The 27,970-nt window shown below is 34.5% G+C and overlaps 3 protein-coding genes across 3 annotated transcripts; all 3 read right to left on the bottom strand.

Annotated features, from left to right (window-relative positions):
* Window positions 1-402: 402 nt before the first annotated feature.
* LOC121412201 (collagen triple helix repeat-containing protein 1-like) lies at window positions 403-6,455 on the bottom strand. The gene is made up of 4 exons (XM_041605109.1): window positions 6,130-6,455; window positions 5,331-5,480; window positions 2,171-2,375; window positions 403-1,357 (listed from the first exon to the last, which is right to left on the bottom strand). Exons 1-4 carry the CDS (start codon window positions 6,214-6,216, stop codon window positions 1,206-1,208), a joined length of 594 nt encoding a protein of 197 aa, XP_041461043.1. The 5' UTR covers window positions 6,217-6,455; the 3' UTR covers window positions 403-1,205.
* Window positions 6,456-15,190: 8,735 nt separating this feature from the next.
* LOC121410799 (collagen triple helix repeat-containing protein 1-like) lies at window positions 15,191-18,300 on the bottom strand. The gene is made up of 4 exons (XM_041603113.1): window positions 17,637-18,300; window positions 17,135-17,290; window positions 16,203-16,410; window positions 15,191-15,709 (listed from the first exon to the last, which is right to left on the bottom strand). The coding sequence occupies exons 1-4, from the start codon at window positions 17,706-17,708 to the stop codon at window positions 15,561-15,563; spliced, it is 585 nt and encodes a 194-aa protein (XP_041459047.1). The 5' UTR covers window positions 17,709-18,300; the 3' UTR covers window positions 15,191-15,560.
* A 980-nt stretch (window positions 18,301-19,280) lies between these two features.
* LOC121410798 (collagen triple helix repeat-containing protein 1-like) lies at window positions 19,281-22,605 on the bottom strand. The gene is made up of 4 exons (XM_041603112.1): window positions 22,476-22,605; window positions 21,416-21,571; window positions 20,089-20,296; window positions 19,281-19,675 (listed from the first exon to the last, which is right to left on the bottom strand). The coding sequence occupies exons 1-4, from the start codon at window positions 22,548-22,550 to the stop codon at window positions 19,527-19,529; spliced, it is 588 nt and encodes a 195-aa protein (XP_041459046.1). The 5' UTR covers window positions 22,551-22,605; the 3' UTR covers window positions 19,281-19,526.
* Window positions 22,606-27,970: the final 5,365 nt, after the last annotated feature.

The following is a 27,970-nucleotide window of genomic DNA, read 5'->3' as shown; positions in this document are numbered from 1 at the left end:
AAAATAGCACACACACACAAAAGAACACCGCGGTAAATTAACTCACTTGGAATGCATTCAGCCCCTTTTCATTGCCTTAATATCTGCTTATGTTTTTTTTCTTCTTTGTATGCTCATTTATTTTCATACATACATTTTCAGGAATAGAATTTGGGTTTGTCCATGATTTTCCCAGTAGATCGACTGTAATACCCTTTTTTACCCTTCATGCAATTATACTTATTTTCCAATGTCCCCCCTCCCTTCTCTTCCCTCACTCATCCCCCCCCCCCCCCCTCTCTCTCTCTTCCCCCGCCTTCCACCCCTTCTTGCTCTCTCTCTCTCTCTCTATCCCCATTTATTTTTGAAAACCTTGTTTGTTCTTCAATTCTATAAAGTGATTCATAAAATAAGAATGATTAAATAAAATCTGTATACTACTAATAGTCAACAACAGGTGTAACGGAACAACCGAAAAGAGGTAAGAACGAGTTAATAACCAAAAAGAACTAGCGCTTTATTTGCAATAACGATGAAAAGATTGAAAACTAATCAATGTAATCTAAAATCTATTCACGATAATAATTTCCTAGAAGTTTTGAAATAAATCTGACAATCTGATAATATCAGAATGAGTCATAACTCTCGTAATTATGAAAAAAGTCAACCCTATCAACGTCGGATTAACAAGAAAATCACCAATCAGTGTGTCCACATCTTAAGTAGATATCATTGATATTAATTGAATATCGCTTTTAACGCAATGGCAAATTTACAGTTCTGTTTGTAAATTGAAAATTTGACTAAATATATTGAAAGTTCGTTATCCATCCGTTCTACGAACGCGTACTGCCAAAACAGTGGCAGCGGTGGGATGATCAGGAACTTTGATATTTCCTAGCTTTGTAGTAAGTTTTCCTGTGGATTCATTATGCTACGGACGTCGAGAAACAATTTGTGATTTCGAAATGCATTAATTCGGAATTAAGAAACAAAATTGTCATCGGTCATGCAATCTAGTGATCCGCGATATTGTCAGTTTTAAAACCTTCCGGATTTCATATGTACAATAAGTTGAGAAGTAGCATGTTGGAGCACAATCTTTCCACATTTTACATCTATAACAGGCTGAAAAGAAACCATGATGGGGACACGATATGGCTTTCGGTAGTTGTAACACTGTTGTTCAATTTCTTCGAGCTCATTGTCAAATTTTATTGATCAAACTAGTATCCATACGATGATTTAGGGACCTCTTTGATGATGATTCGTGATGCGCTGTTCCATCCTGTGTATGCATCGTAGTTCCCATATCCCGGGCAGTCTCCTACCAAAAATTTCACATTGACTGATCCAGCTCCGACCGTGTGACAGTATCCTAAGTTTGGATTGAAATTGTTAAATAAATGGATGTCTTACAATAGAATCACTACGTTGCACTGGTAGATGAAATTAAAGCAACAACATATTAGTTGACATTTTCTTTGGATATGTTATTCAATATGATCTTAACATTGGTCTACAAATATGTTCAAAATGGTATGAATTAACAATGATGAAAACAGCGAAATGAGTAGTTGTTACTTTGAAGGACCGCTTTTTGATCGTATATAATTTGAACAATAAATGAGCTTAAATGAGGGTCAGGAAACAAAAGTAAACATTGTGATTATTGATTATTAGCTTGATTCTTTCGTGTTGGCAGTACAGCATATCTATGGATATTGTTATTGTTGTATTAGAATATTGGAAAAATGTGTTTGTTTTTTAGAAAAGGTAATTATGGTAACTGGTATTTATGACTATGAAAATAGTATTTAAAAGGAAATGCTTTTTAGAAATATGACAATTTATATTCAATGGAAATGTAGATCACAAACTGGCAATGGTTCAGTGACGTTTCCTTAAAAAAGTAAAGAAAATGCATCGCATGGACTTTTAGTCAACCTTTCAAGAGATCGTGTAATTCAACAACTCACAATACTCATGATGTACACCCATTTTCTCTTTACAGTAAGAATTCAATAAATCAATTATCACTCTATTTACAATTATGGTCCCAATGATTTTTTTCTAAAAAGAAAAAAGGACATTGACAATTGTTGCTTACTCAATCACAAAAAAAGAGATATTAGATGCATCAGTCCACGAACCTATTAGTCATGTTGGGGTTACTAATAATGGTTTTTACCTGAAATGCTCCTGTGCCTGTGCAGGTTCATGTAGTATGTATTGGCTTGGTAGACTATACCATCAATAGGTGTAGGTGAACATTCATTATCATTGAAAGTAAAGTACCATCTTTTACAGCATCCACTACATCCATAAAGACGAATGTTTCCACCATAGTAGACCCAGAGAGCTGAGTCACTCTGTCTCTTCGTGAAAGTACAGGTCTGTAAGTTTGAAAGACGTGATGAAATGAAATGTTATGGAACGACAGGATATCATCAGATAATTGATAGCCAGATATGCCAGGAGACTTAACAAAGCATTGATGACGAGATAATTTAGGACAAAAAATGTGTTAAAGTTCAAAGAATCCCGGGAGACTAGAAACCTGACCTCATCCATTGCACAGGGCCCTGGCAACGATATTTTTACTGGAGCTGCTGATTTTGATTTGACAAGCCAAAAAAGGTGAGTTTTCACCAATAAAATTATGGCTATTTCGGTCTCGATAAATCTGATACCCTCCCCAAAATAGCCCTGTACTTCAAAATATAGGTCATTTTCCTTGTAAACATTTCTGCACCCTCAAAGAAAAAGCATCCCGCTACCCATGCAGGGCCACGCCACTACATTCATGGTCTTTTTGGGTTTTGTCCTATCACCTTGTTTTTGGTAGGTTGGCTTCTCATCGTCATGTTGTGCCAACGAAGTCAACTTGGTGAGATCGGAGTTTTTGATTTTCTCATCACGACCACGTCGACTTGACGAGATCTTTGATCTTTTCTCGTACTACTTCCTTTTTAACTCATTGCATAGGCGGATCCAGGGGGGCCCGAGGGGCCCGCCCCCCCTCCCCCCCCATTGGCGGAGCCCAAAAAAAGAAAAAAGGGAAAAAGAAAGGAAAAAAGAAAAGGAAGGGAAAAGAGAGGAGAAAAGAAGAAAGGCAAACATAAGAGGAGGAACATGATTGAATAAATAAACATGAGGGGAAGACTTTGAAAATAATTTTTTGAAAAATCTTTTTGTTAGGATATAAAATTTTCGCTCGCGCTTCGCGCTCTTATTGTTCTTTAGGGGATATGCATATCTTGCTCAATATGGAGCTTGAAATATCAAACTTTGAAGTTAATATACAAAACATATTTCATCTGGGAAATTGAACTTTCATTATTTTGTTTGATTTACAAATTAATTTTAAAAAAATGTTCTATAAAAATGTCTGTGTTGTGGTCTGAATATATTCATTTTCTACTTGCGCTGCGCGCTCGCAAAATTTGTCAGGTACCTATTATTTTCCTGTATTCCATAAAGTTCTCAAAAAGTTCCCTATTCAGGTCAGATTGTCAAAACGTATCAGCTAGCGCTGGACGCTAGCATTTTGATTAGTGAATCATGTATATCCCAATATTGATTCTATATCAAACTACTTTGATGACAGTTTATCAAAAATTTCGGCTCGCTATTTCCGCTCGCATTGATAGATATCATGCATTTTATGCATAATTACAAAAGCGCTTTAAATGTCCAGTTTTCAGGCCATAATATTAACAGATTTCGCGCTCTCATGCTTAGGAAGAGAAATAGGAAGATAGTCATCATTTTCTTATGATGACATAATGCCCTTATAGAATGTCCCGGTCCTATGTAAAAACTCAAAGTAATAATAATAAAATACACTAGCTCTTTTTTAACTGTCATCCATCACGATTCACAATTTTCCCACAAAGTGTTTGCAATACAGAGCTTAAATTAACCCTTTGTTAGATCAGAATATCATATATTTTTAGCTCGCGCTTTGCGCTCGCTTTATTGATTTTCATAAGAAAGGTACTTAGAATACCCAAATTCTAGGTCGAAATCTAAAACACACGTTAATTCAGATACGCAGATTGTTCTCTATTTAAATCATTATCCAGTTTCAGATCACAATATCAAAAAGTGTCTGCTCGCGGATAAATAACTTATCCTTTTCATGATTTACAAAACATGAATAGAGTGTCCAGAATTTTTCCGCTCGCGCTTCGTGCTCGCATCAATAAAGTTTAGTTTATATACTTAGAGTCCTTCCAAGATTACAAAAAGTGCTTAGCATTTCCATTATTCAGGTAAAAAAAGGTCAAATTTTTTCAGCTCGTGCATCGCGCTCGCAATATTTGAATGTTGAAAAATGTAACGTCTTCATGGCTAAATGCAAGCAGTCCATAACAGGTACAATTTCGAGAAGTTCAAAACGTATACAAAAATTTTCTGCTCGCGCTCTGCGCTCACATTATTAATGTAAGGAAGATCCCCACTTACTCATCCTTTTCATGATTTACAAAACTAATTGAATAGAGTGTCTTGTTCAGTAGGTCTAAATCTCGAAATTTTTTGCTCACGCTTCGTGCTCGCATGTTTAATTATATACCTATTCTGTTAAACAAAATGTGCTAAGAATTTCATTCCTTAGGTAAAAATGTCAAAAAATTTCGGCTCGCGCTTCGCGCTCGCATTATTTGATTTTTAAAAATGTGTAACGTCTTCATGGCTAATTGCAAGCAAGAATTTAACAGTACCTTTTCCATCACTTCATTTCTGCTCACTCTTTACGTTCGTAGTAATTATTAACTTGCATACACATCTTTTTTTCAGGAAGACAAACATTTCCCAGAATGTTCAAAATTTTAGGAAAAAGTACATAAGACTTCCCAAAAAATTAGCTCTCGCTTCGCGCTCGCATTATATAAATAAGGGTTATGGTATTATACTTTTATGTTTCATAAGAATAAAGCTAAAAAGTGACCATTAGGACTACCCCTTCAAAGAAACAAAAAATCCCGGCAAAAATCATATTCGAGCGGCCGATCGGGGAAAATAAAGGTTATACTACTAGACTATGGAAAGGCGATTAATTTTTTTTTCAAGATGAATCTAAAAGTAATTCTTCATCGTTTAGTTACATTTCTTTTTACTCGAATTCTTTCAAGTTCGTTGTCTATAGTAAGAGGAATATGCCATGATTATGAGGAAATTACATGATGATGATGATGCAAATCTTCATAGCAGCAAGGCAGCTCATTTATGATATACAGTGATGCTGCAATATTGAATTGTTAAAAAAGAATGTTTGAAAACAAAAATTCAATTTTCATTATGTGTAATTAGTAGACTTAATCATGAAACACTATAGCTATACTCACATAAATAGTGTCATAGTCATTGCCATTAGCGGAGTACCAGGCACACTGTTTCCAGTTGTTATATTCTAAGAGTTCACCATCACCTGGACTACCTGCAGGTCCTGGTGGTCCTGAAGGCCCAGGGGATCCCGGTGGCCCCTGAGAACAAGACTGTCAAAAAACATAAGCACAGGAAACAAACATTAATTCCGGTGATTTGTCAAGGGATGCATAAGGATGATATCATTGATTCATTGATTTTTGTCATACCCGGTTATTCTTAATCATAATGATGACTTATTGAGAAAACCATGGTACTTCGAACTTGGCAGTCTTTGGTAAACCAATTAGTATCCGTTTGTCTACCATGGATATTATTTTTTTTTCTACATAAGGATAACGAGTGGATGATATATTTCTCAACAATGTATATTTTTTTATTTCTTATCTTTTTTCTTATTATTAATGTTATCCGAATTAAATACAAAATGTACATAGATAAACTTTCTGTCCTTTATTTTCAGAATAAGTCCCTTTTAAAACACAAATTAGAGCGGGGGAAGTTGGTGTTATTTTCTTCTCTTTTTTTGTGTGTAAAATAGGGCAAGTTGTCACTTCAACGATAGCCGATGTTTATTTCCTTTTTTTATGAAAGGATATTAAAGAAAAAAAAAATGATTGAATGAAAACTGGATTATATTTTATTAATTTTTACAGAGAAGTTTTTAATGTCTTTTTTTTACAGAGAGGATATTAATGTCCATTTTATTTAGTACATCTTATTGTCATCCAGTCAATCAGAAATATCATTGAAACTCACAGCTCCCCAACCATCAGCTTTCCTCGTCAAATGGAGAATGATAATTAATGAAGAAAAGGTGATCAATATCCTTCTGTTTGATGCCATTGTGTTTATTCCATTAATAACAATCCAATTAAGATGGAGATATCCATAAAGCGTTTGATGATGAAGATGAAACAGAACGGAAATAATTCACAAAGTCGGACTCTCAATGTCAAATCCCTGACATCTGAAATAAGGATGGGCTTTGAATAACTCCCATCGCTATTAGGAGGCTAGATGACGGTTTAGGAACACCCTCCTGCTCCTTCTTGCTTGAGGCTCAAAACTTTCTTTGTGTACTACAGTCACATTAACGAAACCGACTCCAAACCGATTGATATTATTTCGTTCTTTCGAATGGTACATTATGGGTGTTTTTGAGCCAGATCTTTGTTGTGTCTGGGTACAGCTGTATTGATTATCGTCGTGGGGTGGCTCGTCTTTACTGCAGGAATATGAATGAATATCAATACTACGACCATTCTCCAAATCGAAGAATAGGAACCTCTCGAGCAAACACCCATTTTGTGTATTTACTTTAATCTTACCCCCCCCCCCCTCTAACATATTTGACTGTGTTTATGCTGCTTCTCCTTATAATCTTACCATTCTCTACATTCTCACGCATCCCTCCTTTCTCTCTCTCTCCCTCCTCTCTCCCTCCCTCTCCTCCTATTTCTTTATCTCTTTTGTTCTACCTTACCTATTGCTGCGACCCCTTTTTCCTGCTTATCTATCTCACTGTCACTACATTCCCTTCAATGTGCAGAACAACTACTAAAAAATAAAAATATACATTTTAATATTGCCTTACGAAAACGTGGTTGCTTTATGTATTCTTAAAAAACACGTTTTATAATTTTCAATTGAGCTATGTTATTTTTTATGCATTATTTATTTGCACTTAAGAGATGTGAAAATAAATGACTCAAATATGAAGTTGAATTATGAAGTTATGAGTCACATTATTATTTATTTTTGTATTCGTTTCGCGCTTTTGCTTAATACAGATTTGTTGGGCAAATCATATAAAAATAACTATATTGATTGCATTTGATGTTTTTATTATTTTTTTTCAATCGAAAAAATACACTCAATGAAATAATGCAACAAAAATGCTGTGACAATTTTCAGATAAGACAAAGTTGGACAATTAAGATGAATGAGGAAAGGAAAACTTTTATTTATTGATCTTTTACAACTTACTTTTTTCATTGTTTACATTTTACCCCTTAATCATTTCCTTTCGTATATTTATTTTGATTGACAAATTAAAACTTGCCTTACTAAGTACACTATTAAAAATGTTAGGCAACATACTGTCCACACAATTATTGGTTAAAACTTTATTCAATTTTGGGTAGTTTTAAACCAATAATGTCTGCTTTGGGTGTAAACTAAACTACACAGTATTGGTTGAAAACTACCCAAATTTGGATACAGTCTTTAACCAATTGTTGTGTGGACAGTATGTTGCCCAAGATTTTGAGTGTATATTATTTATCTCCATATTTACAAATGTTGCTGTTACTTTTAATGTTTGAAATATATAATGAAGTGTTAGTATACAAAGTCATGACCAATATTCAACCATTTCGTTGCGACCCATGTTAGAATTGCATCGAATTGAATACAAAAATCAAAATTTAAACATAAAAACTGATTTAAAAGACTCATTGTTAGTGAGAATTGGAAGGAGGACGCAAGTTGTCAACCGATTACCCTTAATATGTGCCGTACATCAATATCTTTAAGAATACTTTAAGAAAACAAAGATTTATCAATAAATTAACATCTTTTCATGCAATATGTTTCATACTACAAATAATTTGATTTTAATTGATTTGTCAATATTATTCGGGTAGTACCTTAGAATCCGGGCACATATCAAATGTTAACATTGTAATATATAATTTTCTTAAAAATAAAGTGTTTTGTCTAAAATTGAGAATTACAAGGAGGGATTCAGAACCGCACACCACAACGACGCTTCCAGAATAAAGACATTTCAGTTCTACATTTGATTTTCGAAGCATCCATCTTCATACATTAGAAACTTGCGTTTTGAACTTTATTTTGAATATTTCTCAGGGTTTAAAGATTCACTATTCTATATCAGAGTGACACCCCTCAAAAATTGTCTGTTCTCCTCTCCGCACCAGCTTTCATTTTTTACCAACGGACACCTGGTACACCTACCCCTACCGTCACAGGAACTCCCCCTCAAAGCAAGATAGAATAAAGTGTTTTGCCCCAATCGATTTCTATTATTCAGTTATTGTAATATTGATTGGTTTATTTGAGAGGAAGGGTGCGATTGCCATGTCATAAAGAATGGATAATTAATACGAGTGTTGAAGGAAAGATGATGGATTTGTGTCTGTATTGATGTTAATTTGCTTGTTTGTGTCTTTTCGTAAAATACAGATGTGTATTAAGAAATTAGAACAATTACATTATAACTTTGCAATCTTATATTCGTATAACCCTGTTTTTTGTCATCAAGGCTTAGAAGAATGAGTTTAACTTTTTTACGAATAACAATAGATAATAAGTTTACATGGAAATATCATATTGATAATCTTTGCAATAAGCTTGCCAAAAATATAGAAATAATGTATCATTTCCCAAGGAGATGTACTGATGTATTATGCCATTGTATATCCATACCTGGTATTCTAGCCTGGGGAAGTGCAAGTAGCATTCACATTTGTAGATTATATATTTTACAAAAACGTGCAATCTGAATTATGTCTCATGCTCCTTACCTTGCCCATACGAATCCTCCATTTGTTGAATTGAATGTATTAAAATTTTATGATATTCATGCATTTCAAATTCTTATATTTATGTATTTATGCAACAATAACCTCTTGCCAGATTATATCAAAACATTCTTTAAGTTCAATAGTGATTTCCGTGGATACAACACAAGAAATGCAAATGATTTTTATCTACCTAAGCCAAGACTCTCATCTTTTAAAATTTATTTTAAATAGTTATTCATAAAGTTTGTTTTTATAAATTTCATTTAGGCATTATAGGCACCCCCCCTTTACGTTGTAGTTTAGTGATTTTTTTTTATCTTTGTTATTGAAGTCTTTGTATAATTATTATGTAATACAGTGCGTATCAAAAAAAAGTTTACACTTATAACAAATCCTGTAAAATTATACATTTGTAATATCCTGAAGATTTTCCACATTTTATCGTTGGTACAGATCCATTTAAGCAAATGACCAAAAAACTGTCGAAAAATATTTCCGCTTCAGTGAGCACCACTTACTTTTGAAAAGTTAGTGAAAAATGATTTGCGCAGAACTTTGAAATAGTTATGCGAATAAAAGTAGACCTTAATCATGAAGAACACATTGAATTTAGCTAGTAAAATTGGTTTGAAGATATCTTTTACCTTTTTAACTCGTTTCCTTGCCCAAAACACTTCGAAGAGTGCATTTCGCCCCACCCAACTACCCCACACACCGAGGCCATCGTGACGACATTTGCTTTACATTGAGCTGTGATTTACATGAAATTGCTTAGGCTTGATTTTCAATTTGTTAATCATTGGCAAGCTTGGAAAAGGTGTGGAGAAACAAGTATTAAATAAAAAATGAAATGTAAACCCACTTCAAATGATGAAAACTTAGTGAAAAAGTGCTAAAGATGTCTGATAAAAACTTTTGTTCAGATTTAGTTATGTCCTCAGATTCAGCTGGCACAAAAAGGTAAAGGTTGTGCTTACTAAATGTTGAAATTTCAACAAAATTGTTACAAAATACTTGAATGTATCTGTTTTATTCAAATTGACTAAAATTGCAGGGGAAATGTATGAGAAATGTTTCGCAGGGTAAATTTGATTTCGCCTTTTCCCCTTGACACAGCGTGAAAACTAGCATTTCTGCGCAAACAGATTTCTGCGAGCTTTGCAAATATGGACAATGCTCACTCAAGTGTAATATTCTCTCAAAACTTTTACATTCATTGGATAGATGAGACCCAAACCTAAGATTTTATGTGGAAAAATTACCCACATGTTGTATATTTTTTAATTCCCAGGGCTTTATCAAAGTGTAAACTTTTTTTTGATACGCACTGTATAGGGTCAGCTAATCACAAGTCTTGTTCCTTTCTTGTTGTCCCTCTCATATTCAATCCAATGTTTATTTCTCTTTGTTGTTTTTTAATTTGTGAATACATGTTTTTGTATGGTTTTTTATGAGCAAATAAATTGAAATTGAAAATCAATTGAAATCTTTGGAAACGTGTTTAAATCGTACATTATAGTTCCCTTTTACCATTATTCGTTTTTGTCTCACCTGCGAAGCAGAGTGAGACTATAGGCGCCGCTTTTCCGACGGCGGCGGCGGCGGCGTCAACATCAAATCTTAACCTGAGGTTAAGTTTTTGAAATGACATCATAACTTAGAAAGTATATGGACCTAGTTCATGAAACTTGGCCATAAGGTTAATCAAGTATTACTGAACATCCTATTAGAGTTTCATGTCACATGACCAAGGTCAAAGGTCATTTAGGGTCAATGAACTTAGACCATGTTGGAGGAATCAACATCGAAATCTTAACCTGAGGTTAAGTTTATGAAATGTCATCATAACTTAGGAAATATATGGACCTAGTTCATGAATTTTACACATAAGGTTAATCAAGTATCTCTGAACATCCTGCATGAGTTTCACGTCACATGACTAAGGTCTAAGGTCATTTAGGGTCAATGAACTTTGGCCGAAATGGAGATATCTGTTGAATTCCCATCATAACTTTAAAAGTTTATGGATCTGATTCATGAAACTTGAACATAATAGTAATCAAGCATCACTGAATATTTTGTGCAAGTTTCAGTTCTCATGGTTAAGGTCAAAGGTCATTTAGAGTCAATGAACTTTGGCTGAATCGGGGGTATCTGTTGAATTACCATCATAACTTTGAAAGTTTATTAGTCTAGTTCATTAAACTTGGACATATGAGTAATCAAATATCACTGAATATCCTGTGCGCGTTTCAGGTCACATGACCAAGGTCAAAGGTCAATGAACTTTGGCCGAATTGGGTATATCTGTTGAATTACCATCAAAACTTTGAAAGTTTATGGATCTGATTCATGAAACTTGTACATAAGAGTAATCAAGTATCACTGAACATCCTGTGCGAGTTTCAGGTCACATGATCAAGGTCAAAGGTCATGTAAGGTCAATGAACTTTGGCCATGTTGGGGTTTTTTGTTGAATAACCATCATATCTCTGTAAGTTTATTGGTCTCGTTCATAAAAAGTGGACATAAGAGTAACCATGTATCACTGAACATCTTGTGCGAGTTAGAGTAGTATTCAAAGTCAGCACTGCTGCTATATTGAACCGCGTGATGCAGGTGAGACGGCCAGAGGCATTCCACTTGTTTTTTTTACTCTCCTGTCATTTTCATTCTCGATTCTATTCTCATGCACTATTCCACCCTCCTCCTTTTACTCTTTTCTCTCCCTCTTTTTCTATGATTTATGTCTCTATCTGTCTTTGACCGTTTTTTTTTTTTGGGGGGGGGCTATCTGTCTCTTTCATCCTATTTCTTAACTATGACTCTCCAAAAATTCACTTTCTCTTTTCTCTGATTCCCACTTCTAACAGTTTTACCAGGTAAGGAATATACATACAATTTACAAAAATATATAATTGAGTTTTCAGTTTTATAAAATATATAATTACCTTTGTACAAAAGCATTAATTATCTACTGAAACTGCTAAGACTTTCATACATTGTCAATTTTTCAGAATATCGTTACAGTTCAACTTTACAGAGCAGCTAAAGTATTTCAACCATTGGAGATAATGATACAAAAATAAATAACACTGAAAGCACTGGACTTAAAATTATCTTAATATTAAATGAGTAGAAGGTAAGGTTGTCCATATTGAGAATTAAAATTGATAGTTATGATAACATTATTCATTAAAACTATATATGCCCCGGAATTGAAAATCATGCAGTGATGCTGATTAAAAATTATCAGAAATGAAAGTTGATCTGAATTTTGTGATAAAGAAATCGTAGTCATATTTAAATTAATTTCAATCAACAACTTTTTCATATGTTTTACAGAAATAAATCAAGATAATTGCATATAGACGGGGCTTTGATGCGATTGCAATATCTTTCTTTAAAGACATGCATTTATATACTCCCATAAAATAGTGCATTGGCATTTTGATCATGCCGATGAGTACTCGTTATGACTTTCTAGCTATTCACTGTAAAAAAAACGCACGTTGTTTTCAAACAATAAAAATTGTCCCAATTTTAATATTTCAAGAAATTATATTTCACTAATTTGTGGCAAACATTCTAAAGATCATTAACCAAGTAGAAAATATCACAAAACTCACTAATACGAAAATCCCGTCGTGTTTTTCGAACACCTCTTGATTTCGCCGCCCGATGTAGAAGGGGTCTTAAAGCTACGCACTCGATTTATCATGCAAAAAAAATAGTATTTCCTGTGCCTCAATTTCTAAAATATATTCAAATTATTATAGGATAAAATGAAATTAAAGCGAATATAACTCCAAACTTCCTAACAGTTGTTGGTATTCTCTGCATTTAGAGATTTACTGCAGCCTCTGTAGAAAAAAAATAATAGGAATTGTTCATCACTCTAGCTCTGCAGTCACAGTTCCACACACAGAGTGCGCATTTGCCATATGATTGAAAACTGCATGCGCGATGAGTGGTGCGTAGCTTTAGGACCCGCGCAGCTTTAGGACCCCCTACCAATACACACTTAAAATGTTGGGCAACATACTGTCCACTATGTTGGGTATATGTTGGTAAAAAATACTATAGTAACAAACTTTAAGATGTTTGGTAAAAAATATATGTTCTTACTAATTTTTATCCCATTGCAGAGCAAATTCATTACCCAATTATTAGTTTTATTACCCAATTGGACAGATTAAAAAAAATAGTTGGGTGGACAGTATGTTGCCTGGTGATGGTTAAAATTTTTGCCTGTTTTGCCCAACCTTTTTAATAGTGTATGGTTTCACAATGCATGGACGTAACGTATATAGGTAAGCCTTATCACACCTATTTGATTTATATGGTTTTTCTTAGTAAACACTGGAAATTACTCCATCTCACACTCGGTATCTTTTCTGTACTATAATCAGCAATCTCATTTGTAGAGGGGAAGTCGAACTCAAGTTGAGCTGAATTAATACACATTAATTGATTGTTAAAAATATACAACCAAGTTTGTGGAATAAGATATGAACAAGCAAATTGACAGAAAAGCCCCCATTGAAATCTGCTGAAAAATATAATTTACAACATTTTTAGATTTCACACTATTTCTTGAAACAATGATAGGTTGTGCGTATATGAACATTTTTTAATGTCATGGGGTGGTATTCTGAGATCCATATTATCTCGGATAAAATAAAATATTTTATCTCCGTTAAAATCCGTGAGATGAAATACCCTTAAAATGAGAACAATTTTATCTTCATTTTATCTCTGTAAGACACACCTACTTTTTAATCAATATCCAATTAGAAACGCGCTTTTATAGCTCTCTCGTGTCACTCAACCAATTGAAATCCATTCTGCCAGGAGTTGTGGCAAAGGGGCTAGATTGCGTCAATTTTTTTACTTCAAATACGCTTGCACTATACGCTTACAGAGATTTCTTTTAACAAAAAGGACAATACTCTCATCTTTTTTCGAAGTCTCTATCGCATCTTTTCAAGCATCATTTCAAAGACAATATTAGTCAAGACAAGTCTTATGAAATAATTTCTGATTGTACAGAAATAACGTTAAGGTGTTATTCTCAATAAATATATAATTTTTCTTCATTTTCATGTCAACATGTGGGGTTAATTCACCTAGAAATATCGGTGAAATCAACGTCGCGGAGATAAAATAGCCCCTACCCTCTTTTAAGTTTATTTTATTTTTTTCTTCAAAGTAACTTGGGCGCAAGCATATCATCCGCGTTGCAATACCCAGATACGCGATGGGTATGTCTACGCAGGCACTGTTCTGTTGCGTATCATCTATAGTTACGCAAGATGAAATTTGTACGCAAGATAAAATTGTAAATTTTATCTCAGAGATAAAATGTCATCTCAGAATACCAATTACATTTTAAGAGATAAAATAAAATATTTTAAAGATAAAATGACCTCAGAATACCGCCCCTGGGGTGGTATTCTGAGATCCATTTTATCTCAGATAAAATAAAATATTTTATCTCCGTTAAAATCAGTGATATAAAATGCCCTTAAAATATCTCCAAATTGGTATTCTGAGAACCATTTTATCTTCATTTTATCTCTGTAAAGACACACCTACTTTTTAATCAATATCCAATTAGTAAAAAAGCGCTTTTATAGCTCTTTCGTGTCAGTCAACCAATGGAAATCCATTCCACAAGGAGGTGTGGCAAAGGAGTGAGATTGCGTTAATTTTTGACTTCAAATACGCTTGCACTATACGCTCGCGCGTCTTTACAGAGATTTCTTTTTAACAAAAAGGACAATGCTCTCATCTTTTTTCGAGGTCTGTATCGCATCTTTTCAAGCATCATTTCAAAGACAATATTAGTAAAGACAAGTCTTATGAAATACTTTCTTATTGTACAGGAATAACGTTAAGGTGTTATTCTTAATAAATATATAATTTTTCTTCATTTTCATGTCAAGATTTGGGGTTAATTCACCTTGGTGAAATCAACGTCGCGGAGATAAAATAGCCCCTACCCTCTTTTAAGTCTATTTTATTTTTTTCTTCAAACTATCTTGGGCGCAAGCACATCATCTGCGTTGCAATACCCAGATACGCGATGCCTTTGTCTACGCAGGCACTGTTTTGTTGCGTATCATTAAAAGTTACGCAAGATAAAATTTATACGCAAGATAAAATTGTAAATTTTATCTGAGAGATAAAATGTCATCTCAGAATACCAATTTCATTTTAAGAGATAAAATAAAATATTTTAAAGATAAAATGACCTCAGAATACCACCCCAGATTCCTAAATCTCATGGAACTATATACTGGCGTGTACCCCCACCCCATGAAAAATAGCTTAGGCTGTTTATGTTTGTCAAATCATTCTATCTTTCTTTCTGACCTCTTAACTTTCATATATTTTCTTTTAACGTGTTTTGATTTAGACAAAAAAAAATAAATTACAAAATTAACTATTACAAATCATTGATTTCTTCATTCGGTCTCTTTCGCTTTCTCGCATATTATCTTCAAATAATGGACAAATCAAAAAGTCATTCCCTCTCAAAATAATTGCTCCATTGTTTCCTGCTTAAAATTGGTTTACAAGAGCGGAAATTACGTCCTTTTTCATTATTGTCGTAAAGTTGATCCAGGTTGTAATTTAGGAATATGGAGATGCTGGTAATTCCTCTATGATTATCCTTGAAACGGCATTCCATCCTGTGTAACAGTCAAAGTATCCATACCCACTGCAAGCACCAACATTGAGACCGACTGTTATTGAACCTGCAGCTATGTTTTCACAGATTCCTAAGAGGAAGAAGAAGATAGCAACATTATCACCCATTCTATGAGCATTTTGCGAGGCATTTTGTAACTATGATCATATTTGAACTGAAATATACTGAAAAATGAAACTGATTACAATAAACTCTAACCATTATAACTAATCGCTATAAACGATGCCATTATCGTAATAGTCATCCTCTTCGGAATAAACATGACATTCTCAGGGACGGCAGAACGGTTTTCAGAGTGAAAGAGGGGGGGGGGGGGTGCTGACCATGCAAAAAAGTGCGAGCTGATCATGGAAAAAATGCTCTTCTGCGGTCCCTGATTCTGTCGTCATTGTTGTCGATGTCATTTTTTTTTTTTGGGGGGGGGGTTGATCATCGGTCATTCATCGCCTGTCAATTGCAATGCCGAGGTGTATATTCACGGAGCCTTTTTTTTATTTTGGAAACTAGAAGAGCATTTCCTATACAACATTCAGAATATCTAGTCTTTTTAAAAATCCTCCTACCCGATATCGTACGATGTCGATGAAGATCAGCACCGCTGTAATGAGCCATGTAAACGGTCCCGTCAATGACTTGAGGTGAACTACATTCAGCTCCGTTAAACGTCAAATACCACCGACAGCAGCATCCATGACATCCGTAGAGCCTCGTCGTTCCACTGAACGCAACGTAGAGAGCAGAGGTTGCCGAGTTCTTGGTGAAACCACATGTCTTTAGAAAGAACATATCAAAATAATATATGAAGTGAAAGAAAATACTGTTTTCTCTATTCTATTTGCGTTTGTCATTAATGAAAGAGAATCAGAACCTAATATTTTCCCGTAAATCGACCCCAAGAGATTTTGATATATAGGGGACGGAGGGGGGGGGGTGCAAGGAGACCCGTTATATCGTGACGTCTTTTTTCTTAATCGAATGGTAGGCGTATCAGAGAGTTAAATGACTCAATTTCCCCATACACCGGTGGCACTCCTCCTCTTCCCTCCTCCTCCTCCCCCTTCTTCTTCTTCTTCTGTCCTGTCCATTTTTTGGGGGTGGTAAAGTACGATTTGCCCCAAATTATGTTGACAGGGGCAACCGGTTTTTAGTCCCCTTCGCGTTTTGATTACATCTTTCTCAGGATCCTTCACAGATGGCCTAATAGATTTAAGATGCAGACATAACCCACCATGACCCTTGAAATTTATACCAATATTAAAAACACTATAATGGTATAATGGATAGTCAATGTAGACACTAATTGTGCCTGGTATGTTGAAATAAGGATGCCTATATACTGTACTATAGCGTAAGCCTTTTTTCAGCATTAAGGTCTGCGTCGCTTTTTCATATAGTATCGCCTATTGAGAGACCATCAACTCATTGCATTACTGCAGTCAAGTAATTCTGCAAATAAGATAATTGTCTTCCAATACCGGTATATCTGATTACTTACATAGATGGTTCCACTATCACTTCCACTTGCTGAAGTGAATGTGCACTGTCTCCAGTTCCGGTTAGCATTCATGACGTCATACCAGTTATCATTTGTTCCTGATCCCTGCGATCCTTCATCTCCTTCTGGTCCTGGGAGACCCTCGGGTCCAACGCACTAATTGAAGAGAAAGAGCGGCGAACATGAACGAAGAAATGAGATGAACAAGTAAGATGGAAAGTCAAGCTTAAATAAAAGCCACAAATTTCAAGTTGACTTAATGGGAAGTAGTGTCTGACATTACTGTTCTCTCTATTTTCTATCTCCTCTTTGTTCCTTTCTTATTCTTTCCTTTTTTCATTTTCGTGCACTACACACTCAAGACTTAATCATTACGATGTGCAGATGAAAAGAGAAACAGGAACAGAGTAAAGGAGATGGGAGGAGAGAAAGTAAAGTAAGTTCAATGTTGAACATACATGAATGGTAATAAATTGATAAAAGTAGTATTTGAAATATTTACCTGTTCAGCTGATTTATCGAACAGGACGAAGAAGAGAATTCCAAGTATACACCACAAAGCTGTTGTCGCCATTTTGAAGAAGCATAGATCATATGTGAAAATATCAAGACCACAAACCCAACTCAACGTATCTTCGAATTCAAACGATTGATTTTCTTCTCCTTGCGCTTTCGATTTATTTGCATTTCGATTTAACTATTGATGCTTTATTCTGACATCTCTTTAAAAAGTATTTAATCGATTAGACCTACGGGACTTACAGTCGAGTTTGACTAGGGAGCCCAAATCGCGCAAATGGTCAGTTTTTAGTCACTTTTCATGGTTTTCCATTTTGCAAAAGTTCAGTAATATATTATTACATTACTGTGAGGCTTATATACAATATAGCTACATGTATAGCGACAAGACAAGGAAAAAGTACGGAAACGTTAGCAAAGGTCATATTTTGAAGGATAACTTTATTTGGCAGAATATGACAATTTAACAATATTTACATATAATATGTTTCAATATAAACAACAAAATAGTCCCTCTTCAATGAATTTATCTTCAAAATTATTTTGTTATCAAATGGCATTGAACTGTTTGTATTATTTTGAATATGTACTGTTACTTCGATTATATTTTGTCTCTTTTGTTGGACGGAAATAAATAAATCTAAATCTAAACATAACCGTGATGACAAATCCTTAACGTAATACTATGATAACGATGTATATTAATGCTGTTTTTACATATTTTTTTCCAGAAGGTCATTAATGTATATTTTTGTGCAATGTTTAACTTTTTTATTGTACAAATTATTGTTTTGTACGTGTCGAAATAACGATTTTAAAGAATGACATGTTAAAACAAAATTTGAAAGGTTGGAGGAGGGACAATCTTTTCTAAATGTTATAGCCAACCTTGCATTCAGCTGAATCCAACATTTCAAATGTTGGGTCGAACCATTCAAAGTGGGAAATGGAACATGTAAAAAAAAATTAATTCATGTAACCTGTCGAATGATGATTCAAAATTTCATTTTTTAACACTAAACTGAAGTCAACAAAAAAAATAATGCAATTACAAGGATTTTATAACTTCGTTGTAATTTTGTCAAAAGTTACCTTCATTGGAGGATCTCATAAAACACAAATTTCAGAAAGGACGTTTTTATGTTCCGCAGATATCCTTTCATACTTCAAGAACCAATTGAAGAGTTTAAATTCGAATAGTGCTAAAAGATAACCATGACAGCTGTTGCGTACCAGATATTGTAAAGGTGTTGGAATTATACATATTGATGTACTTTTAATTTCTCTCAAAATCTGGATTAAACCATGATTTATAACATGTAAAAATGTGGAGAATACTGTACGATTATTTTGTACATTTTTTTTTCATTTGTATATACTTGTTTCATTTTTATGCTTTTGGGGCCCCTTTTAATACCAGCTTTTGCTGAAAGGGCACCCTATAAGTATTGAATATTCTTCAAATGAAAAAAATATATAGAAAACACTTTAAGGGATGGATCTGGATCTCGTATATACCTTGGTTATTTTATTTATTTATTTTTATTTTTTGGTGGTGGTTATTACTCTGTACTGAAAATCATTATAAGAAAGTGTCCGAATTAAGAAATCGAAAATGTCAGCAGGAAATCAAATCAATCCCGTGTATATTTCATTCCTAAAAGTGTTTTGAATAAACTTGGAGTCGACTAAATGATAAGGCAAAGTTAAACGAAAAAGAGTCACATTGACTCGTAACAAAGCCATAAGACGTCATTCCTATCCAAATTCACATCGCAGAAAAAAAAATTGCGTGTTCTCGACCCGATAGATGTTTTGTTTAAAAAAGATAAAGTATTGACATGTCAGAGTATAATTTATAATCACTATCTGTTTAACTGTAAGGAGAGGCAGGTAATTCTTCTATGATGATCCTTGATATTGCATTCCAACCAGTGTAACAGTCGTGGTACCCATATCCACTGCATGCTCCCACCACCAGGGCAACCGTTACGCTACCGGCTGCGATGTTCGTACATATTCCTGAGGTAGGGGGAGGGGAAGAGAAATTATAACATTTTGTATTTTGCCCCTTAAATTAGCTGTCCATCTTTCTCACAAAGGAAAGTTTCACATAGAGATGTATTTCCTAAATCACTCTTTGTAAACGATTGATATAAAACTTGAACCGTGCTCTTTCGTATTTAATTAAACATTTAATAATACTTGATAAATTCATATAACAAAAAGTAATGCCATCCGTTGCTTTACAATCCTTCGCTGTCTGCGCTAAAACAACGTAATATTTAAAGGCAATACACTTTCAACAATCTACTTGACCTAAGTAGAAATACAATGAATTCGAAATCCCCAAATGTCATTACTGGAGACACTCATATTTCACGCATAGGAAATGTTGCATCCACTCGCTATGATCATATCACCCCATATCTCACCTGCTATTGTACGATGTCGGTGAAGATCGGCACCACTGTAATGTGCCATATAGACGGTTCCGTCAATGACTTGGGGTGAATTACATTCAGCGCCATTGAACGTCAAGTACCATCGACAACAGCAACCATGGCAACCATAAAGTCGTGTTGTACCACTGAAAGCCGCATACAAGGATGACGTTGAAGATTGCTTTGTAAATGAACACGTCTGAGAAAGGGCACAACAAGAAGAATTCTGTTCAAATATGCTAACTATATTGACATAAAATGTGTTTTAGGCGTTATTTCAAATCATTAAAAAAATAGGAGTAGATTCAATTAAGATAAAAAGGCAAAAGATAGAATGTTATTTTTCCCCAAACATGATGATAAAAATAATATTGAATTAGTCACATTGGAAACAATCAATATTCCTGGAGATATATTACATGTTGTTTCAAGGAAAGAAACATTTGTTGACAGTTTTGCATTTTACAATCGTTATCATGTTGCAGGGTGGTATCCTCACAATGCATGTCTACACTTAATACCAACGTCTTTGCTTAACACTCATGGCCCTGGGGAGCGAGGTGCGTGGGGGAGTTGCATGTATTATTCTCCATAGGCAGCACCCCCCCCCCCTTCCGAAATTATGGTAGGTGTTAAAAAAAATGATAAATGTAACCGAAATGACTTAGGGTCTATATTTTGTAGTGAAACCCTTTTTTCTTTGTTTATCAAAATTTTCGGGACCAAAATAACCCTTGAGTTTTTATTTTTCTTTGCTTGTCAAATAGGGCCTTGTTAACACTTCTGTCTATGTGTCAGCGTTGCGGTAATCTATTATGCTTAAAGTAGAAATTTATATATTTTACCAACAATACAAAACATACGCCTTTTTCGACGTTCCTTATTTCCATTAATAAGATCATTTTTTCAAAGTTAAAACTAGTTCATTAAAAAAAAGTGCTAAATCGGTACTTAATTTAATGTATTTTTTTTAATGTATTAAAAAAATGTATTAATGTATTTTTTTAATGTATTAAAAATGGGCCACGAATGAACTCGTCATTCTGCACACGAAATCTTTATGTCAGTACTTCGATTCTAAATATGCAAAATAAAGTTGAGTCAAAATGAATTTTTTGAAGTGTAAGATTGGCTTTGTTAGAACCTTTGAAGAGTGCCGACAAAGCACCTCCGGTTTTAAAATATTTTCTTTTGTGAAGCAAACTGTTATCGCCTAAATACGACACTTGAGTATGATGAAATTGACATTTGTGAAATTCTTCCCTTTACAATGCATAAAGAAAATCAAATTTTAGGAATCATCTATCGGTGCACTTACGTAGACGGTACCACTGTCCCGACCATCTGCCCAATTGAATGTACACTGTCTCCAGTTTCTAGTAGATCCCATTACATCATACCAATTATCGTTTGTCCCTGATCCCTGGTTGCCCTCGGAGCCAGGAGGACCTGGTGGCCCTTCTGGACCAACACACTGTATTGAGGGGGAAAGAGGAAATGTATAGGATTAGGAGGAGGAGGAGGAGGAGGAAAGATTAGGGGATCCAAACTGATGTTGAACAGTAAACAAAGAAGCTAATATACACAAACCTAGACCAAAATATTCAGTCCTCTGAACTGCGTTGGCCCAATCTTGCCTCTGTATACAGATTGGGTCATGTGAAAAATGTCAAAAATTAATGAATGAATCCCCAACAAAGACAAATTTTCCTGCCTAAAAACAACAGCACCTCTCATGAAAGGCCTCGTGAAATGCCTCATCATGCCAATTACCGTACTACATATAACAAGGTAACTCACCCCTTGCTTACATTCTAATGAATATGATTCCAGGGTAGATATGAATTTTTCCTATAGCATACAATTTTTTCTTAAGCTGTTTAAGCTGTTTGAGGTGAATTACCCAGTGTACGTGTTTCTCAAAAGATCACTTTACTTAAAGGAAAATAATTTGAAGACAATTTAGAAATCAACCAAAGGGATTTGTACTCTGAAATGAATAACTCATTATTCAAATTTGCTTGCAGCGGCATAATGATTGTCTGATTCCATTTTTAGAGTCCAGTATCTTGGATTACCCAAACAAATTCTATAATCCTGCACATTGCACAAGTCTCATACGTAAAAACAAAAACCTTAGTTCGTAAAAGTTAACTCTCAATAAATAAAAATCTGCTAGCTTGCAAAATTGGTGTTGGCAGTTTTCTTGTGAAAACTAAATCGTGAAAGACTAAGACACGTAATAGTCATCACGGACTCGCTGAAGAATAGCCAGTAGGCTGGAGTGGGTGTGACGTGATCAATTGAAATGAAATGAAAAGAAATGAAACAGAGAATACTGATAATGATCCACGAAAAATGAAGAGTATGAAGATTACCTGTTGATATGATCTATCAAACAGAAGAGCTAACCAAAGTAAACAAACGAAACGATGCCATCTTATCCCCGCCATCTTGGATAAACAGAAGTCTTCAGTATTGATTAGTTTTCTATTATTCGATCATAAAAGAAACCACTTTCCTCGAGACCACTAAACGAGATCCATCCTTCGAGGGCTGGATATACAAAGTAATACATCGCACTAATCAATAATGAAAGGGTTTGTTTTCCAGCCTTTCCTATGCCTATAATAAGTATATGCCTCTTCCATTTTTTGCTCTATGATTAGAATGGTAGTATTTCTTCATCATCTTATATCATGTCGTAATTAAAACACCGTTAATGTGGTCCGATGAACGATGAAATGAAATACCTTTTATCTCGTTGAAGTATAACAATAACGATAATCAAGCACATCACTCTCCCTTCCTCATTCCATTTTTAAGATATTTTTTTTCCTTTTCATTAGTATAATCATGGGCGTTGCAGGGTGTTTTGATAGGGAGCAAGATGACCTAAAAATAAAGTTATTTTTTTATGTTTTCCCTATTTCATTTCATTTATTGGTTTTTGCAACATTTTTTATAACAAAATTCTGGACAAGAAAATACATATCTGAAACTTGACATCAAGATAATGAACAATAGTTTTATATATAAATCCTCAAACATATATTACATAAATGAAAATCATTAAGTGGTATTTCCTGTTACACAATAAATAGGATGGTTGCAAGGGTCGTCACAAAAGCAAAGCTTGAAAACGTAACAACCCTGGAAAATAGCCAAAATAATTAATGTCTACTGTCATTAAACGTGCAGGTACATGAGGGACTGGGAGGGGGGGGGCAACAGTGATGCTTGGTCCTTCGCATGGAATTTTAGAAAATAACACGTTTTGTTGTTTGATTTTTAATTTATACACGTTCTAGATAAAATTCAATGTCTAATTAAAATAATGATAACAATGGTTAAAATTTTTTTATCTGTTAGGTATTGGTTTAATAGTAATTTTTTTATAGTTCTTTAAAACGAATAAAATGATCTTGTCAGCTAGAGTGAATCTGGCAATGCATTCCAAATATCAGGTCCATGATGTCTAAGTGTTTTATGTACAAATAGTGTCCAGGGCTCCGTAACACAAAGATTAGCGATCAATCGCTAAATAAACTGACCAATCAATATCAATGTTACACGCGCATTATGTTTAAAATACTGACCAGGGACCAATCAATGCGATTCTTTCATATGTGCAATTCATCGCAAACCTTTGTGTTACGTAGCCCTGGGATTATTTAAGTGAATATTATTGCATGTTCTTGTTGGATATAAGTGTAAATTGTTATTATATGAAAATAAATCCGTGAATACTGGAGGAAGCATGTCGTAATTATATCTATACATAAACAGTGCTATTTGTAAAGTATTAATATCATTTATCTTAAATATTTTCAGACGATTTCCCCCTATATTTCTCACTTTTACTTTCTCCATTATCCATATTAATTCGTATTTACCTTGTTTGTTGATGTAATTCCATTTCTAATCTTGATCGTCACTGCTTATTAAATAAAGAAATTGGTATAATAAAAGCGCGAAGCGCGAGCTGAGGTTGTCGAAAATGTTGGATATTCAAACCTGAAAAAGAGATATTGTAAGTGCTTCTATAATCTAAAAACAGGATGCGTATATAAAAAATAGCAGATTTACCGTACATGTTGAACAGTGCTTACTGCCTAACATGTCCCCTCTGGGGTCAGTATATATCAAAAAATTCTCCTCGCCCTTTGCACTCGCAGTAATTGTTTGAAATGGTACGTTTCCTGTTCTTTTTTAAAATCGTGTCCAGTTTTTAACGTCGGAATATATTTTTGGGGGGCTCGTGATTCACTCTCGCACATTAGACGACCGACCTGTTAAAGATGACAAGTGCTTTAAAATGCACTATTTTGGTATCATACGCAGCAGGGCGAGGGGCAGCCTTAGGGGAAACTTATACCCGCTCGCATTATCTGGTTGGTGATAATGAATCCACGCACATATTTTCAGTTGTATTTAATCAGGGTGGCCTCATCAGTTAACAAACTGCTGTCCTTGAGGGCCCTGAGATAAAAATCAATATGTACAATATTTACAAAGAATGAATACATAAATCAAAATGGCATACACTAAAACAACAAATAAAAACATTAAAAATACAATCTAATAAAAGATCAACATTGAATTTCAAGAAACAAAGGAAAAAGAAAAGGCTATTGGAAACTGCTGCATACGATTTAACGGGAGAAGGATGGATGACTGGTGACAGAGTTATGTTCACATTGATTGATAATAATTTGAGTAGAGATTGTAATGTTTGCCAAATTAGAATATGAATATGATTGAATAACGCAATATTACTCCTCTTCGTTGCAAGGCCTATCAATTATTTTGTTAAACGAGGCACGGAATGAATTGAGGGACATAGCCTGGCGTTGATCTTTTCTAAGATTATTCCATTCTGTGGTCCCGATGTACTGAAAAGTCCTATTGCCACTATTATTATGTAGAGGAGCACTGTTTACCTGCAGGGAGGCAGTGGACATTGATCTAGTGCCTATATCATAATTAGGTTTAATAAACCGTTCACTTAAATATGGGGGAGAAATACAATTAACACATTTAAATACTTCACACGTTCGATGGAAATGCCGTCTGGAAAAGAGATCTTTCCATTTTAGAACGGAAAATAAATCACAAATGTGAGTTCGCGGATGGGCCCCAAAGATCATCCTTGCCATTCTGTTATGCAATTTGGTAAGTCTATCAAGGAGACCGAGAGAGGAATTAGACCAAATTATGTCACAAAATTCAAATTGGGGCATGATCAAAGCATTACAGAGTAGTTTAAAAATATCATCCGGGATATAAGGCTTTGCGGATCGACGTAGAAATCCAATTTTTCTCGAAATCTTTTTAGCAATGTGATCTATGTGACTTTCATATGTCAAATTTTCATCGAGTATAACACCTAGATACTTAAAATCGGATACTCTCTCAATTTCCTTATTTCCAATAGAAATCTTAACATTTTTGAAATTATTGAGTCGATGTTTAGATCCAAGTATCATGTATTTTGTTTTACTAGTATTTAGTGTTAACTTATGAGTTAATAACCAATTACACAATTCTTCTAATCCGGCTTTCATATTTGATTCTTATCAAATATGAAATCATTATGAATACATAATTATTATATATATGACTAACTACAAGCAATCCGAAACAGGTCCCTTTTCAGGTCAGTGTATTAAAATAAATAAAATTCCAGCACGCGCTTCGCGCTTGCATCAATCTATTAGTTAGATACCCATCCTGATAATGGTTACAAAAAGTGCTATAGAATTTCAAGTTATTCGGGTCGGAATGTCAAAAAAATTCCAGCTCGCGCTTCGCGCTCGTATTATTGGGTGAGAATACCCTCCACATATATGAGTCACTGCAAATATTCTTAAGCGGGCTCTTTTTTAAAGTCAGTGTATCCAAATTTCAGCTCGCGCACGCATGAATTGTTAACTTAGATTAACTTAGATACCTATCGATGATTTTTTGCTCAAATAGTCAAATTATCAAATTTTTCACGTCTAAATACGTGAAATATTCAAACATTTGAGCTCGAGATTCGCGCTCGGATCATTCACATACCTTTTATGATATATAAATCTTGTTTGTAATAATAAAGTTAGGAAGTACTTAATACTTTATTCTTTAATAATGCTCTACAACCTAAAGAATAACTGTTGAACAAATCAGCTTTTATTGGCCGATCGGTAAAATGTGGATAAAAATAATTCTCCTCTCCCAACCCCATTAGCAAAAGTTGGATCTACCCCTGATAGACATGGGCCTACTTTTCACACAACAAAAAAATGCTGAGAGGTGGGTGCCTATTTACAACACAAGAACCCCAGGATGTGGGTACGGGTCGGGAATTCTCAGTCGCACACCCCCGTCCGACTATAAGTTCTTAGATATTAATCAGATTGCCAAATTTTTGAGGAAGGAAATGTCCATCATTTTATCATTTTGGACTGATGATATAATGTCATCAGTCCAAAATGATGAAATGATGGACATATCCCTGTAGAAGGTCAATGACCGAAAATTCTCTCCGTATCATTAACCATTCTTCATAACTTTCACACTCAGACCCATTGTTTGCTGACAATAAGCTGCTAAACATAAACGATATAATATCTGTTTGACTTAAGTTAATTATGTATAAATACAACTATCTCACATACTTGATTCAATGTTCCCTAAAAATTGTTCATTTCATCATTACCCTACGAGACAATCAATTGAGTTTCATCTACCTACCTACCTACCAGAGGCGTCGATCCTGGGGGGCAGGGGGGGCGAAGGCCCCACCAATGAAAATATGGGGGGCAAACATATCGTTTTGCCCCCCCCCACAATATTTCCGCATGTGCAAAAAATAAAATAAGGTCGTAATGTTACAAAGAAATCAGCAAACGAGATTGAGATACACAACTTGTTCTTTGTCTAAAATCGTGCTCAAAATGTCCGCTTTTCAGATTGGAATATAAAAAAATTTCAGCTCGCGCTTCGCGCTCGCATCATTTCTGTAGCAATACCCATATTTTTAATGATCAAATAGGTGAATAGAATACCCCGTTTCAGTTCTAAACCTCAAAAGAACTCCAACTTCGGTTTACAATAATCTCTTGTTGGATATATATCTTGTTCTTTATTAAAAACGTCCATTAAACTTAATTTTTTCAGATCGAAATATCAAAATTTCGCGCTCGCATCTATTGTTTTTTTAGATACCCATCTTAATCATTGGTACCAAAAATGCTTAGAATATCATATGTATAGGCATATGTGTGTGAGAGTTTGTTTGTTTTGTGTGATCGAGCGCCTTTGGAAAGTTGATTTTATGATTTTGCCCCCCCCCCCAATCTGAAAAATGGATCGACGCCCCTGCTACCTACCTACCTAAATAAATGAATGAATAAATAAATAAATAAATGAATAAATAAATAATCTTTCTCTTCTAAAATATTGTTAGCTAAAAAAATGTATGATGGTCAGAGATTCTTGAACTCCCTCGGTGAAGAGATCAGTAAAATAGCCCATCCATCAGTTCTTAAAAAATCAACTTAAAATAATTTTCTTAAATCAAACAGATCACCATTTCCTCAATCATAAATAATCGTATCATTAGATTCACTATTTCATGCGTAGTTAAATTATTTTCACTTTTTTTCAGCGTTATCTTTCATTATCTCTTTTCCCTTTTGTTTCACATTCCTCATATATATTTCCTTTTTATTCTTCTGCTATTATTTGTTCTGTCACCTCTGTGTCCGTCTTCGCAGGCAATTCTATAATAATTATTTTGAAGGGTCCACACTGTCACTCCACAAGCATTTGTTTTTTAAGCGATTTCCTCCATATTCTCATATCTTTATAATGTTTATGACAATAT

This window comes from Lytechinus variegatus, chromosome 3 (assembly GCF_018143015.1).
Source record: "Lytechinus variegatus isolate NC3 chromosome 3, Lvar_3.0, whole genome shotgun sequence".
Taxonomy (NCBI): Eukaryota; Metazoa; Echinodermata; class Echinoidea; order Temnopleuroida; family Toxopneustidae; genus Lytechinus; species Lytechinus variegatus.
This window is presented reverse-complemented; position numbering and strand designations above follow the sequence as displayed.

Bases quoted from the DNA above. Each gene is read 5' to 3' on its own strand.
- LOC121410798 (XM_041603112.1), bottom strand. From the start codon at position 22,550: ATGGCGGGGATAAGATGGCATCGTTTCGTTTGTTTACTTTGGTTAGCT. The intron at 20,297-21,415 runs GTAAGTGCACCG...GCCCTTTCTCAG, and splicing joins GGGACAGTGGTACCGTCTAC to ACGTGTTCATTTACAAAGCA. The intron at 19,676-20,088 runs GTGAGATATGGG...CCCCTACCTCAG, and splicing joins CCGACATCGTACAATAGCAG to GAATATGTACGAACATCGCA.
- LOC121410799 (XM_041603113.1), bottom strand. From the start codon at position 17,708: ATGGCGACAACAGCTTTGTGGTGTATACTTGGAATTCTCTTCTTCGTC. The intron at 16,411-17,134 runs GTAAGTAATCAG...TTCTTTCTAAAG, and splicing joins GTGATAGTGGAACCATCTAT to ACATGTGGTTTCACCAAGAA. The intron at 15,710-16,202 runs GTAGGAGGATTT...TCTTCCTCTTAG, and splicing joins TCGACATCGTACGATATCGG to GAATCTGTGAAAACATAGCT.
- LOC121412201 (XM_041605109.1), bottom strand. From the start codon at position 6,216: ATGGCATCAAACAGAAGGATATTGATCACCTTTTCTTCATTAATTATC. The intron at 5,481-6,129 runs GTGAGTTTCAAT...GTTTTTTGACAG, and splicing joins AAGCTGATGGTTGGGGAGCT to TCTTGTTCTCAGGGGCCACC. The intron at 2,376-5,330 runs GTGAGTATAGCT...TCAAACTTACAG, and splicing joins ATGACTATGACACTATTTAT to ACCTGTACTTTCACGAAGAG.